The sequence below is a fragment of the Clupea harengus genome, chromosome 13, assembly GCF_900700415.2.
Source record: "Clupea harengus chromosome 13, Ch_v2.0.2, whole genome shotgun sequence".
NCBI lineage: Eukaryota > Metazoa > Chordata > Actinopteri > Clupeiformes > Clupeidae > Clupea > Clupea harengus.
In genome coordinates this window covers 11,992,156-12,007,155 of record NC_045164.1, presented here as the reverse complement: position 1 = coordinate 12,007,155, position 15,000 = coordinate 11,992,156, and the positions used below count along the sequence as shown (strand labels likewise).

The 15,000-nt window shown below is 45.2% G+C and overlaps 2 protein-coding genes across 10 annotated transcripts in view; both read left to right on the top strand.

Moving 5' to 3' along the window:
- The window catches only part of ltbp1 (latent transforming growth factor beta binding protein 1), a 116,377-nt gene extending 110,954 nt beyond the window's left edge, over positions 1-5,423 (top strand). For all 6 annotated transcript variants that reach the window (XM_031578782.2, XM_031578779.2, XM_031578780.2 and 3 more), the window contains 3 exons: positions 797-994; positions 1,687-1,836; positions 4,007-5,423. In XM_031578782.2, coding sequence (XP_031434642.1) covers positions 797-994; positions 1,687-1,836; positions 4,007-4,185 — 527 coding nt within the window. In that variant the 3' untranslated portion in view covers positions 4,186-5,423. The remainder of the gene's footprint in view (positions 1-796; positions 995-1,686; positions 1,837-4,006) is intronic.
- Positions 5,424-7,953: 2,530 nt separating this feature from the next.
- rasgrp3 (RAS guanyl releasing protein 3 (calcium and DAG-regulated)) overlaps positions 7,954-15,000 on the top strand; it is a 34,790-nt gene continuing 27,743 nt past the window's right edge. The window contains exon 1 of one of the 4 annotated variants that reach the window (XM_031578617.2): positions 7,954-8,220. The gene's annotated coding sequence lies outside the window, so the exon portion shown is untranslated. Of the gene's footprint in view, positions 8,302-10,728; positions 10,813-13,677; positions 14,723-15,000 lie in introns of those variants that run through there. The other 3 variants (XM_031578618.1, XM_012840418.2, XM_012840419.3) reach the window with 3 other exon arrangements.

The following is a 15,000-nucleotide window of genomic DNA, read 5'->3' as shown; positions in this document are numbered from 1 at the left end:
GGCCCACTCGCACACCTATGTGTGCAGAGACACACAGGTTCATGCGGACACACTCACACACATACACACACACACGCACTCACACACACACACGGCCCTGGAGTGTAATTCTGTGGGCCGCACCACATGGCTCCATCTGTGCTGGTGCTCCTTTGGGAAGGTAGCGAGGTTGGAGGGGGGGATGAGTGAGTGAGGGCGGGGGGGGGGGTGGGTGTTAGGTCCTTGAGGAGCTTATTCACTGGTGCACCCTGACTCCCTCCTCCCCACAGCACACACACACACACACACACACACACACACACACACACACACACACACACACACACACACACACACACACACACACACACACACACACCAGGGAAGACCAGGAAGGCCCCAGGTCTCTGGTGTCTCCAGTGGTGTTTTCCTCCACACAGATCATTTGGTTCATTTTTATTTATTTCAGCTTAATTGATTTCAGCCATATCTTATGATGCACCTGCAGGTGCTTTGAAACACGTTGTTGATGGTCTCCTTTATGTGGCGACCTCATGTGATATTTGTCGTAAAAATGTTATTAAACTTTTATAGTGAATGACAGTGCTATGATGATGTGCAATAAGGCTGCCGTAAATTAAGGTGGAATGAGTGTATGGAAATGATATCCCTCGCTCTCTCTCTCTCTCTCTCTCTCTCTCTCTCTATCTCTTTCCACCTAATCTCTCTTCTCTGTTAGTCTCTCTCAACCCTCATCTCTTTCTGTCTCTCTCATTAATTCTCCTGCTGTTCTACCTCTCTCTCTCCCCCCCTCCAGAGGACTATGCCTCCATGTGTAACGTGCCCTTCAGTGGGGACAGGCGGCCATACGGTCAGGATGCGTTGGTTGCCGGGCCTGTGCAGGAGTATGAGGTCAGCCCCGACTACCAGCACCGCCCTGACTACTTGCCCCGCCCCCACAGTCAGGAACAGACGCAAGGCTCTCACACTCTCCCCCTATACGAGGATGAAGACAGTAAGTGTTTGTTTTTTGTTTGTTGGTTTTCTTGTTTGTTTACCAGTTGCCGAATGAGTGTTTCCTCAGTGGTCCAGTGCTCTGGCGCAGCATGCTCTAGCATGTTCATAGTATGCTCTCTAAAAAACGCTCCCCTCTCTCAGCTCCTGTTGTGAATAAAGATTGTCTAAAAGCTGCTCGTCTTTATTGGCTGAAGTAAAACAGGGGGCTTTGAGTCTTCCACCCATCCATAAACATATAAATCAGTGCTGCTAACTAAGCTGAAGAAAACCGGTGTAGAGAGCTGAAGAACCCAGTGGATAGTGCAGGAGACATGACTCAGTTCCCCTTTCTTATACTGCCATCTAGTGGTGATGTAAATGAAAGGGCGCGCAGTCCAGCAATTATTAACTACAGTATGAGCTAATGGACCTTGTGAAGGCTGTATCATGTGGGCTATGCTTTGCATGGTAACACGGTCTGCAGTGAGTTAAATCCAATTTGTTTTGTGAAACTTAAAACCTTATACTTAATGGTATAGTATCAAACTGTAAATAAAAATGCACAATCACACAACAACACTATAATCATTCATCCATTAGCGTTGTAAAACAAAGGATCAGATTTTCATTCTTTTCCAAACAAGTGCTCTTCCCATGCTCCTGAGACTGAGACTGAGTCTGACCTCTGACCTCTCTTCTTGTCCACTCCAGCTCCGTACGACGCCTTTGAGGGCCTGCGGGCGGAGGAGTGCGGCATCCTGAACGGCTGTGAGAACGGGCGCTGCGTGCGTGTGCAAGAGGGCTACACCTGCGACTGCTTCGACGGTTACACCCTTGACATGTCCCGCATGGCCTGCGTGGGTAAGTGCAGGAACCTGGCCACTGGGGCCTATGTGTCAGTTAGCCGCTTACTTAGATTAGCAGTAGCGTACCTGTAAGCCTGAGCAAGTCTATAATTGTTGTTCTTGGCGTCATTATCTCTTTAACTGTTGTGTGTGTTACATTGTGTGTGTTGTCCAGTAGTGTCTACTGTTGTTGTCTACCAATTTCCTATGGTTGGCCTTTTCATGGCAGTCAGGGGAGCTAGTTTTATTGGGGGCCTGTGTAGCTGCAAGCTGCACGCTAACTAAACAGCAGTACTGTCATTGTCAATGCTGCCTGAGCTGGGATCCAGTGTTCTGTAGCTTGGTTTGAGTGACAACCTACAGTCATAATGGCTCTATATGTGGATAAGTTTACTCATCCTCTCCTGAGTGTATGCTCATAATTATCATACATTATCAACTAACAGTCATGATGATCCTGACAGAGCAAGTAAGTTTCAGTAAATATTCTGTAAATACTGCAGAGAAGTCGTATTACACACACACTACATATGGTCCTCTGTGTAGTCAGACAGTGGACACAGCACACACCCCTATTTTGGCTGCCTGTTAGACTCTTTGTCACCAACACTAAACAAACACAAACTCCTTCGCTGTCTGTTCATTTGCAGTCATTAAAGGACGATTCCTCTTCCACGGGCGCGTAAACTCCCCATGTCTCTCCCAGTGGGCCGCTCTAATGGGCTTCTGTGTCGGCAGAGAGACTGACAAGGTGAACCGGAGACAGATCAGCAGACTGACGTCTCTGTTTGTTTGAATCCGCAGCAGTTTAGGGAGTAATGGCCACTTAAATGCTAAAGCGCTAATCACCTCGCATTTGTATCATTCCGCCTTCGGATGGGAACCTCGACGTTTTAATCGTGCCGGAATGAACGGCACGGCAGTGATGAAGGGGGCCTGTCGCGGTGCAGCAGGATCATTTTGAAGCTGCGCGTCAGAATGCACGACGCTCGTTGTCGCGGTTCATTAGGCCCTTCGAGCTCTCAGAAGTCCAGATAATAATTTGCAGGATTTGAAACCAAGTTGCGCCCAAAGTGACTGGAGGAAACTAATCATTAGATAGAGATGGATCAGCCCCGTCAAATCATAATAGGAGTTTTTTGTATTCGGGGAGAGGAGAGTGAACAATGTATTTAAATTCAGCTGCAGCAGTTTTTTGATGAGGAGGAGTAATGTTCATGAGGGCTCGTTTTAAATGAGAAACATGATTAGACTGTCACTGGAGAGAAGGCATGGACACTCAGGGTCAGATGTACTAACACGTCAGAATCCGGTTTTGGCGCAATGTCATGGCGGCGTGCGCTTAAAAATTATGGCATGGTATGTACGAACCGCATTCTGCAAGCTGCAGGAGTGCAGAATGACAAGTTGCGCTCTTATAACTTAAGCCTATGCATGTGTATTCGTAGGAGGGTTGTGAAAAAAGTGGGAGTTTTGAACAAAATTATGGGAGAAGCAAGCGTCGTTGTATATGAGAAGCTTCCAGAAACATTGGAAGCAGTTTTCCGAGCACCAGTTTTACACAACTTTCACTTTTGTTTGCCCTTTTATGTCTTCTTTCCTACATGTAGATGCCTGCTACACTATTGAGTTTGTTATAGCCGCACAGAACACAGTAGTACGTTTTTTTTTTTAAGTGGTGTAGATTTACTACTCTGTATTATCACTCTGTTTGATGACATATTATTAGAATGTGTCTATTTCCTGATCACTAAACTTTTGATTACTTTTCATGTCGGTCGGCGGTTTCATGATTGAACGCAAATTACGTGTAGAGGGCGGTGGCATGCATTGATTACGCGATCAACCACAGGTTTAGTGTATTCAACGTAAAAATAGTTTGTTAGTCAGATAGAAGGGATGTGGGGGCATCTCGTGCTAGTGTTTGTTCCTTCATGAGAGATGCCCTGAGCCCTTCTTTGTACCCCAAATGGGGGTGCTTGATTTCGACATAAAAGGTTTAGCATCAATTATGCTTTTGATTAGAGCGAAATCACTTTTCACGATTGCCTGTACATGAGCAAATTTAAGACCTTAATAAAGCATATTTCTCCAACTGTCTGTCTTCCCATCCCTTTCTCTCCTCCTGTCAATTTCTCTTTCCCTCCATACTTTCTTTCTTTCGGTCATTCTTTCCTTCCTCACAGACGTGAATGAATGCTCCGAGCTCAACAACCGAATGTCCCTGTGCAAGAACGCCAAGTGCATCAACACGCAGGGCTCCTACAAATGCCAGTGTCTGCCGGGCTTCGTCCACTCGGAGCGGCCCAACTACTGCGTGCCTAAGGAGCAGGCGCCAGCTCCAGTCAGCGACTCGAGGGAGTGACCCTAAGTGCCCAGCAGAGGGCGCCACAAACACTAAAACACTTATTTAATCCAAGCCCATATATTCTGCACTGTATAAAACAAAACTAAAACAGAAAATGAGAAAAAGAACAAAAAAAAATAAGAATTCAATCATACTTGAGATGAAGACCTGATTACAAAATGCGATGTGGTTTCTGTGGGGAGAGGAGAGAGCAGAATTGTATAAAATGTTTTTTTGTTTTTTTTTCTTTTGTAAGGTTTTCTTGAATTAGAAGGAGCTTTTGAAGCACGAGTGGGACGATGGGTCTCCTGGTGCACCGACAAACCCTATGAACTGTTGCTGGGGGATGATGTTTGTGTTTTATTTACCCAGTCAAAAACACCTTGCGTGTGGTTACTTTACAGAGCAAAGAGGCCAGCCAATTGTTTCCTCCTTTCACCCTTCTCACATCTCTCTCTATCTCTCTCTATCTCTCTTCCATCCATCACTCTCTCTCTCTCTCTCTTCCCTCCATCTCTCTCTATCTCTCTCTATCTCTCTCTTCCCTCTTTCTTCTCTGTGGTGGCCTTAGTAGTCTGGCTGGCAGGTAGGAAAGGTGAAAGGTCGCTTACTCCATGGTGTCACAAACGCATACAGAATGCACAACACTGTATTGTGTTATTAATGTAAATTCCTTGAAAATAAGCTCTCTTTTTTTCTTGGCAGTCTTGTATGATGATAAATGCAAACATGAAAACTACTTCTCTTTGTCTGGGACATTGGACAATTGCTTTTTAATTTTTTTTATTTTTTAAATGTTCCCTCTTTCTCTCCTTCTCACTCTCTGTCCTCCCTCTTTCTCTCTCTCTCTATCTCTCTCTCTCTCTCTGTCTGTCTGTCTCTGCCTCTCTCTTGCTTGTCTGCCCTGTGGAGCAGTTGTGTTCTGTACACTTTTGTTTTTATTTCTTAGAATTATTGTTTTTATCATGTGGAGAAAAGAAAAAAAAACATGAAATGAAGTGTTTCTTTATATTTTTTCATACTTAAAAAAAAACTTTCTCAGCATTTTCACTGCAATGTCTAAACGTCTTGCCAGGTTGCAAAGCTGCTATGGGATAGCCGTGGGAGTAAATTTTGTACATTTAAACAGAAGAGTTGATAAAAACCAATTTATGTATTTTTAATTTGTACATGAATGAATAGCTCTTGTATGGAATATCCGTATTATGTATATTAAACCTCTTCTAATAAATCACAAATTGTGATATTTATACTGACTAGTTTGTCTGATAGTTTTTACAGAAACAATCTGCCAGAGTTGCACATATACACATCTAAAATGGATAATGCCTTTTGAGAACCTCTCTCATAATGGCTCTTTAAACATTATGCATCAGAATTTTTTCAGTGTTGTTACAAGTTACTTATACAATGAAATGGCAGAATGCTATTTTGTACCTGTCTACCCGTGTGTTCTGATCAGAAACCTTTCCCTTTCTGTATTGGTTTAGTAGTCTATATGTATTGCATACTCACCTTATTATTATACTACATTTTTTCGATAAACGGATGTTTTTAAGTATTGGTTCTGGTTTTGAAATAGGATATTGAATTGTTAATAGCCTTCTTTGCCAGTACTGGTGTACCATTAACTTTTTAAATGTCTAGAGGTGGATCTAGAATTGGAGATCAGATTGCAGGTCTCAGACAGGCTAATAGCTTCTGAAAACCATTACCTGACTGAATCATGTGTTCACCTGGCAATTTCAGGCAGCCAAGGTCAGACTGTTCTCTTAATTGTCCACGTGTAATCACTTCAGTGAGTTCAGGAGAGAGGGCAGATGAGGAGGGTGATATGTTCAAGGACCCTGTCTGCCCTGGCTAAGGCCATAGTTCAGACATGCTGAGCATGCAGAGGTCAGAATGATCATCCATCCATCAAACCATCCATCCACCTATCCCTCCACATGTATTGTTATCCGACACATGGCGGCAGTGCCTGGGATGCTGTGGGGAGAGTGATCTATACCTTCTGTCAACCTCCCTGTTAACCTTCCAGACATAAATAGCCCTTATGCTCAATGTACAACACTACAGGTCACACGGGTCCACTCCACTGTCAGTTTTACACATGTATACAGCGTCCAGTTTGTAGCTGTGGTTGAACGCAGAGTAAGTAAAAGAATTGCACTTACTAACCAATAGATCTGACCAGTTTCTACCTTAGTCTTTAGTTTCTACCTTTGCATCCTTAAAGCTGAGGATTTAAACCTATCAGTGCTGTTAGCCTCTTCCTCTGTGTCAGAATTACATTATATTTGCCGCTACTTGTTCCTGAACAGCTCGCCAGTGAGAGCATTATACAATAGTGTGGCACTGCAGGGTTCTGATAGTCCCCACGCCTTGTTTCCTTCGTAGTGATTACTGTTTCTCTCATGCTGTATCTCTCTCTTTCTCTCTTTTCATCTCTCTGTCTCGCTTTCCCATCCTTCTGCCTCTCTCTCTCTCTCTCTCTCTCTCTCTCTTTCTTTCTCTCTCTTTCTCTCTCTCTCCCTCTGACATTCTCTCTCTCATGTTACCCAACACAGCTAGCCAGTGCTTTATCTGGCATTAGGCTCAGCTTAGCACCTCCGCTAGGCGTCCGGCGCGAGTGCTCAGCGCAACAAAAGCGCTATGGAACTCTGTGCGCTGCTGGAGATTCCTCCTGCTCACTGACTGGAAGGAGAGACGTGACCTAGCTCAGCTACTCTTTGTTTCACACACACACACACACACACACACACACACATGCTAAAGGGGACAAACACACAGTCATTTGCAACAGTATGTGTGTGTGTGTGTGTGCCAAGAATTACTTCATTATGGGGATATTTTGATGGCCTCTAATGAATAGGCTAATGATGAGTACATTTGTCATTGCCGGGAAGGCTGGCACATGACAAGGTGACAGGAATACACATGGCACATCGTGGGTGGGTGTGAGAGCCCCCCTTTATTGACTAGGGTTATTCGTCTATTTCACTCATGTTTGAACCTTTGTTGACTAGGGTTATTCGTCTATTTCACTCATGTTTGAACCTTTATTGACTAGGGATATTCGTCTATTTCACTCATGTTTGAACCTTTATTGACTAGGGTTATTCGTCTATTTCACTCATGTTTGAACCTTTATTGACTAGGGTTATTAGTCTATTTCACTCATGCTTGAACCTTTATTGACTAGGATTATTAGTCTATTTCACTAATGTTTGAACTTGTTTCACGTTATCAAGCCCTTTGACCCTGCCAATCTGTAAAGCTTTTATTGCCATTATTCCTGTACGGTAGCTTATGAGTTTTATGAGTGCCTGTACTATTAGCACTGCTATAATGTTTTAGGATGTTTTTTGCTCTTTTTCTCTCTGTTCCACTATCTCTCTCTCTCTCTCTCTCTCTTGCTCTCTCTCTCTCCCTCTCTCTCTGTCTTACACGAACACACTCTCTTGAAACAAAATCGTGGCAGAAGGATAACGCTATTCATATACTGCCTTTATTCTACTCATAACCACACCAAGGAAAGACATAAGATACAGCAAAACAAAAAGTTTGACCACTGTGTTAGTGTGTGTGTGTGTGTGTGTGAGAGAGAGAGAGAGAGAGAGAGATTGACAGAGAGAGAATAAACAAACTAACATGCTATTAGCATAGAGAGGGTTGGGGGGTTGCTTGTGTAAGTGTGTGCGAGTGCGAGCAGTTTGTGTGTGTGTGTGTGTGTGTGTGTCGGGGGGGGGGGGGGCTGTGTGTGTGTGTGTGTAAGACAGAGAGTGAGAGAGAGAGAAAGCAAGCACACAGCACTCACACAGAGGATCATAATCACATGCTCCGCCGCTGTGTTCCTGCTTCGTGGTGCCATTATTATTGTCGTGCTCCTGTGTTTTCCTCAGAGACTCACACACACACACACACACACACACACACACACACACAAATCTGAGAGAAATTTGACACGACAGAGAACACCGCCAGCTTGGACCCAGTCAGGACCTGACCCAGCGGCTCCCACCTGGACAGAGGTCCGCCCAGTGTCTCTGAGAGGTAGGGCATGTTCTCCAACTCAACCTGCTCTCATGACAACAACATATGGCTCCTCTGGTCTCAGAACTTCACTTCTAACAGGTCAGTTAGCTTGGAAGGTGGCTAGAGATCGTGCGATCACAGACCTGGCTGTGGCTTTGACTGACTAACCCACTTATTATTAACTTACTTATTTGACATGGCCAAACGTCTGGCAAAGCTGGTCGAAAAATTATTTTTGGGTGAAATTGTAATAACCTGTAGAGATTATAAATGCACTTTCTGATTGAAGAGCTCTAAAAAAAAGTTGTGCATTTGGAAAGAGTTGTGAAATGCTTCTGGTGCAACGGAGGTAATTGTACATAAAAGCGCTGAGATATGAGAAGAGAAGACCTTTGAGATACTAAAACAGAGCAACAGGTTTATGTGTATGTGTGTGACCGTGTGTCAGAAACACAAGCACTACTGGGAGAGAGCCATTGGCGTCAGTGAAAGTGTGTGCAGGCATTCCATAGTTTCCCTCTGTGTGTGTGTGTGTGTGTGTGTGTGTGTGTGTGTGTGTGTGTGTGTGTGTGTGTGTGTGTGTGTGTGTGTGTGTGTGTGTGTGTGTTAGCAGGTCTGATTGACCAATCAGGCAGCATTACCTCAGTGCATGGCATAAGGACTGAATGTGACTGATGACCTCCCAGAGGGAGACGCCACAGGGGTTTTAAATGTCATCCCTCGCATGAATTTAAAATTGATACGCCCTCACACACACATAGACACATGAAGACACACAACACAGAGAAACAAACAGACACCCTCCGCTGACACACACACACACACACACAATTTCAGTCAAAATCAGACACACTATAAGTTCTGTATGGAATGAAGTTTCATCAGTGATTGGAGGTATCTGCTGGTCTGCTAAGACGGAGATAAAGTGAGTTAGAGGGAGTGTTGTTAGAAGAGTGAGATAAAGTGAGTTAGAGGGAGTGTTGTTAGAAGAGTGAGATAAAGTGAGTTAGAGGGAGTGTTGTTAGAGGAGTGAGATAAAGTGAGTTAGAGGGAGTGTTGTTAGAGGAGTGTGTCCCTTTTTGCCTCTGCAGAAGGTCACTGTAGTCCATGTGAGAAAATGTGTGTAAACACAGGGGCTGCCATGGCCCAAGGTCACATTGCCTCCTCATATCTCTCATACACACACACACACGCACACACACTTTCTCCCTCTTGTCAACACAACAAAGGCCTCTTTTTATTCCCTTTCCCTGAAAGCATATGCTCTGTATTTCTCACACAAACCGAACATCGTACATTCGCGGTACAAGATTTACATTTATGCAATGTAAAAAACAGCCACGTTGAGGAACTGTCACTTTTCCCTCGGCTATCAAATTGAGTTCCACTTTTTAAATGCCGTGACCACTTCACCACGTCGCTTATGTGCTGTCTCATGTTTAGAGGTTGTGTACAAACATGGCTGTGTTTGTTCCATTCATAAAGCTACTTCCTGTTCTTGAGAACTGTGTTGAATGGCGGGCTGTTGCGAGCAAGTTAGTTCTCTACACACTCTCAGACACACACACACACACACATATATACGCACACACACACACACACACACACACACACACACACACACACACACACACACACACACACACACACACATATACGCACACGCACACACACACACACACACACACACACACACACACACACACACACACAAACCCTCACTGTCTGAGCCTGTAAAGTTTTATAGTGATGAGTGGGTCAGCTGTCTGTTAACACCCTTTTTTTTTTACATATTAACCTTTATTGATATGGTTTGTCCCTCTATCCCTTTCTTTGTCTCCCACACACACACACACAAATTTGACCGCACAGACACCCAATCACAACTACACACACAGAGAGACACACACACACGCACAGCATTAATCCCAGGAGCTGGCTGTGTTCAATCATTTCCATTATCAGTGCCCACCTGAGCCTCTCAGCCAGTGTTAATTATGGCAAACAGGCCACTGAGAGAGAGCCTTACATGCATCACAACAGTTTATTTCTCTCTATTTCTCTCTATCTATCTATCTGTTGCTATCTGTCTATCTGTTTCTGCCTATCTGTCTGTCTCTCTCTCTCTCTGTCTGTCTGTCTATGACTCTCAGTCTATTTTACACTTACACCTCCTGTCTCCCTATCCACTTCTCAACTCCTGACTCGCACTCTCTCTTCCTTGTCCCCCTTTTTTTTTCTCCCCACCCTCCCTCCTTCTCTGCTCCCCCTCTCTCTCTCCCTCTCCCTCTCCCGCTCTCTCTCTCGCTCTCACTCTCCCTCCTCCTGTCCAGCACCGTGACACAGATTGTTATTTGCAGAGCGGTTGTGCGCTGGGGCTCCTGTTTCCAGTAAACTCTGCCTCTATTTATAGCGCATGTGTGAGTGTGTGTGTGTGTGTGTAGTGAGTGTGTGTAGCGTGTGTGTGTGTATATGAGTGTGCACACACCTATGGATCAGCCACTCTGAGCTCGGGGAAGGAGGGGAGGGGGGGGTGGGGGGGGTACGTCTGTGTTTCGCCGGCTACTCGTGGACAGTCTTGGCTGGGCTCTGCTTTTATCTAAAGTTCAGGTATGTGGCTCTCTCTTTTGCTCTCTCGCCTTGCCAGACAGATGCACCTGTTCTTGCTGAGTGCTGAGTAGAGTTTCCTGAAGAGTCTGTTCAACAAAAGTCTCTGCCATTTCACTGCTGTTGTATTACTGCGAGCAAAATGTGCTTTTCATAATGCTGTGTGATTTCATATCCTCTTCTCTGAGGCAGTGAACCTGTTACATGCAGAGAGTCTACCTCGGGACTCACTACTTTACGGTGATGTCTCACAACAGCATTCACTTTTAGAAATCACAAGAAATTCTGTGTCATTGTTAACAGGGGCAGGGGGGTTATATTACATTAGATAAGCCGCCACTGGAGATCCTTTTAGAGGTTTCAGTATTTGAAAAGTTTCTGGTCAATGTATCTGTAAAGGATAGGACAGCTAACTGTGAAGCGACAGCATCTATAGAGGAAAGTGGCCTCTAGGTGACGTGATGAAAGGACAGTACGCCGGCTCTTTATCTCGAGCAAAGGCGGGGAGCAGGTGTGAGTGGGCACTCAAGGCTGACAGCGCACGCTGAAGCCTCAGACAAACACAGCAGAAGCAAAAGAAGAACAGAAGAAGCACATTGCAGTTGTTCATATTGTGCATTCAAAGGTGACAGCTTCCATTCAACATCAAGGAAGGGGTTCCAACAAGTCTTGAAATGTAACATCAATTAAAAACCAGGAGAGTGTTACATAGACAGTGAGGGTTACACATGTACAAGACCATATTTAACAAATGTACTTTTTTAAATTTTAAAATCAGTTTTACTTAAAAAAAGGTGGAATTTAAAATGAAAATCATATCATATCATATCATATCTTCCAGGAACATTGTGTGAGTGAACCCATTGAATGAGGTTCTGGAGAAAAGCGTTCTGGAGAAATTTGTCCGACTGCTGCCTGTAGCCGCAGTATAAGGAATGTTGGAATGTTCAAGGAAGGAAAAACTGTCATTGTGTAACAAGGAAACAGAGATATAAATTGCTAGTAATTATTATACTGAAATTCGCACTTCTACGTATCAGTTCATATCTGTTTTACATAAAGAACTTTTGTTTTATTGAGTTATTCTGTTACTTGCTCAGAATTTTAAGGACTTTGAGAGGGGATATTAAGGAGAAAAAAAACCCTCCACTGGACCTCACTTAATTCTAGGGAACTTTATTCTTTGAGCATCCCTCTGGTTGTAGCGTATGACTGGAGTCCGGGGAAACTCTGAAGACAATTGTGAGGAGCAGTGGGGCGTTAGCGCCTCTGTCCTTTGGGTCTGAAATCCATTGTTGGCTTTCTTTACTTTCTTACGCGACTTCACACACTGCAGGATGTGCAGTCATTGTTTTTCTTTGGAGGATTTTTTTTGTCTCTTTATGAGACAAAACAATGTGCCACATCACACCGGTGTGAGTGAGTCTGCTTGTGCTTGTGGTGCGTGTGTGTGTGTGTAGTATGTGGGTGTGTGAGTGTGTAGTGTGTGTGTGTGTGTCTTTATGTGCGTTTGTGGTGCATGTTTCCGTGTCTGTGTGTGTGTGTGTGTATAAGAGCGAGTGACTGTGTGTGTGTGTGTGTGTGTGTGTTTTTATGTGCGTTTGTGGTGCATGTTTCCGTGTCTGTGTGTGTGTGTATATATGAGAGCGAGTGACTGTGTGTGTGTGTGTGTATGTGTGTGTATGAGAGTGAGTGTGTGTGGGTGTGTCACAGACTCAGACAATCAATTGGTGCAAAATGGAGTGCGGATGGCCTCCACTGGGCAACTGTGAGGTCACTACCGTCCTTATTGTCACTGAGTACAGTCTGGCTGGGAGGGGGGCAGCGAGTTGATTGGGCGCCCGTTGCCGCGGGACACAGCTATCTCCCTCTGAGGATGGAGGGCCGACGTCACCCAGGCCATGTTTTTGTTTGGCTCTGCTGATTTCTCTCCAAGTTTCCGGTGCCTTCCGTAATTAATGCTCCTGTTGGGCTACCAGCCATGTTGACAATCAATCACTGCAGAGGCATAATGACAGGGGACTGCTGTTGTTTGTCCAAAAACTCATTCCATACTAACACGAAGCCTCATTTCTTGTGTTTCACTTCTCATAAAGCCTTTAATTGTGCAGTATATGTTTCCATAATGCTGCTCTGTAGATACACAGTGCATTATAACTCTATGTCATTTCCTCATGTTTAGTGACTGGCCACTGGTATGTATGTGAGGCTGAAAGGTAGCAATTGTGGCTGATTCTGAGACATTATTGAGCTCGGCTCATCATCTTTGTCTTGTTTGTCCCGCCGCTATTGTGCTCAAGGTTAGCCTTAGAGAAAAGAGACGTGTGGGGAATCACTGCTTTTCACTGTTTCAGCGCTCTCTCTCTCCCTTTTTCTTTCTCTCTCTGTCAAAGTGACTTGTGAGTCGTGATGCACTCAGAGAGCTTCATAACAAAGGCAGGGATTTGACAAAACACTGGGTTACCCATGGTCTCTCTCTCTCTCTCTCTCTCTCTCTCTCTCTCTCTCTCTCTCTCTCTCTCTCACTGGCTCTATCTGTCAACTTGTTTTTTGAAGACTCTGGTGAGATAAGAGTGAGAGAGAGAGAGAGAGAGAGAGAGAGTATGTGTTAGAGAGACAGTAGGAGTGGGAGGAAGGATTAAGGGAGACACACATAGTTATGTTTGCTGGGATCACACACACACAAACACACACACACACACACACACACACACACACACACACACACACACACACACATACACACACACACACACACCAGGACAAAACATTGCCCCCCCCTTACACAAACACACATACTTTAGCACTCCACACACGGGCACACACACACACACACACACACACACACACACACACACACACACACACACACACATACAACTTATTGTGATACGTTTCCTGTTAACTCTTTTTCAGTTTACCTTGCGCAGGCCCTAAATTTAGCCGCCCAGAGGGAAATGGTCCGACGGGGGCAGGAAAACTAAGTTGGGAAAGAATGGGAGGAAGTCTCCTTGCCATTTAGACAAACAATCCCCCTCTCTGGCCGGAGAGAGGTGCTGTACTGGGCCTTGCTGTGCTGTGCTGTGGGCTGGGCTGGGTTGAGCTGTGCTGTGGGCTGGGCTGGGCTGTGAGTTGTGATTGTCAGTGAGTAACTACACACACTGAGAGAGCAGTGAGACCGGGACAATGGAAGTGGGTCATCCACCGCACAGACTGGCCTGAATGAGAGCCTGGGATTTTTTATCTCTATTTATTTTTTTGTTGTTTGAGAGCGGGGCAGTCTGTGAGTGCACTCTGTGTGCTGTGTGGTGTGTGTCACCCAGGTACAGGGTGAGAGAGAGAGAGAGAGAGAGAGAGAGAGAGAGAATTCTCTGTGAAGGTAGACAGACGAGTTGGACCCAGGCGGAGGCCGTCCGTTCTCTCCATCCTCTCCCCCCTGAGGCTGAGGCGTCCCGCTGGAAGAGTGGGCGCTGAGTGAGGGGTGCTGGAGGACGATCCACTGAGTGAGGGGTGCTGGAGGACGACCCAGACAGAGCTCAACCCTGAGTGAGGGGTGCTGGAGGACGACCCAGACAGAGCTCAACCCTGAGTGAGGGGTGCTGGGACTTCAGTGACAGCTGGAGGTGGAGACCAATGCATTGGGTGAAATTTGCAGAAAGCTATCTTTACGCGTGGCGCACCTGGATAAGTCACCTGTAGAGTTTCGCGGAGGAACTAAAAGGCACCGGTCTCCATTACTGAAAAGAGAAGCTCACTTGTGGTTCCTCTTGTGTGCAGAACTGAACTATGCCGCACGCTGTGTGGGGTTTCCTTCCTCTTTCAGTAGCCTACAACTGTGTTTGAGGATTGAAAGAGAAATCAGTTCTACCTGTGCCTGCCTACTTTATGGGAGCGTAGAACACCTCTGTCAAAAGTAAGTAACTACAGGTTTTTTAGAGCTCTTTTTCTGTCTTGTTTTTACACTTCATTTATGTCTGACTAAGCTGACTAAGCAGCAGTCTGTCTGAGTGGGTTTGCATCAGTTAGCATCAGTCAGAGAACAGCTATGGGCTATAACTGCAGGCTGTGAGAGGAGGACACAGTAGGAGTGTAACCTACTGCCTCATATCGAGGGGGGGGGGGGCATGGTGATGTGTGTGTGTGTGTGTGTGTGTGTGTGTCTGTGTGTGTGTGTGTGTCTGTGTCTGTGTC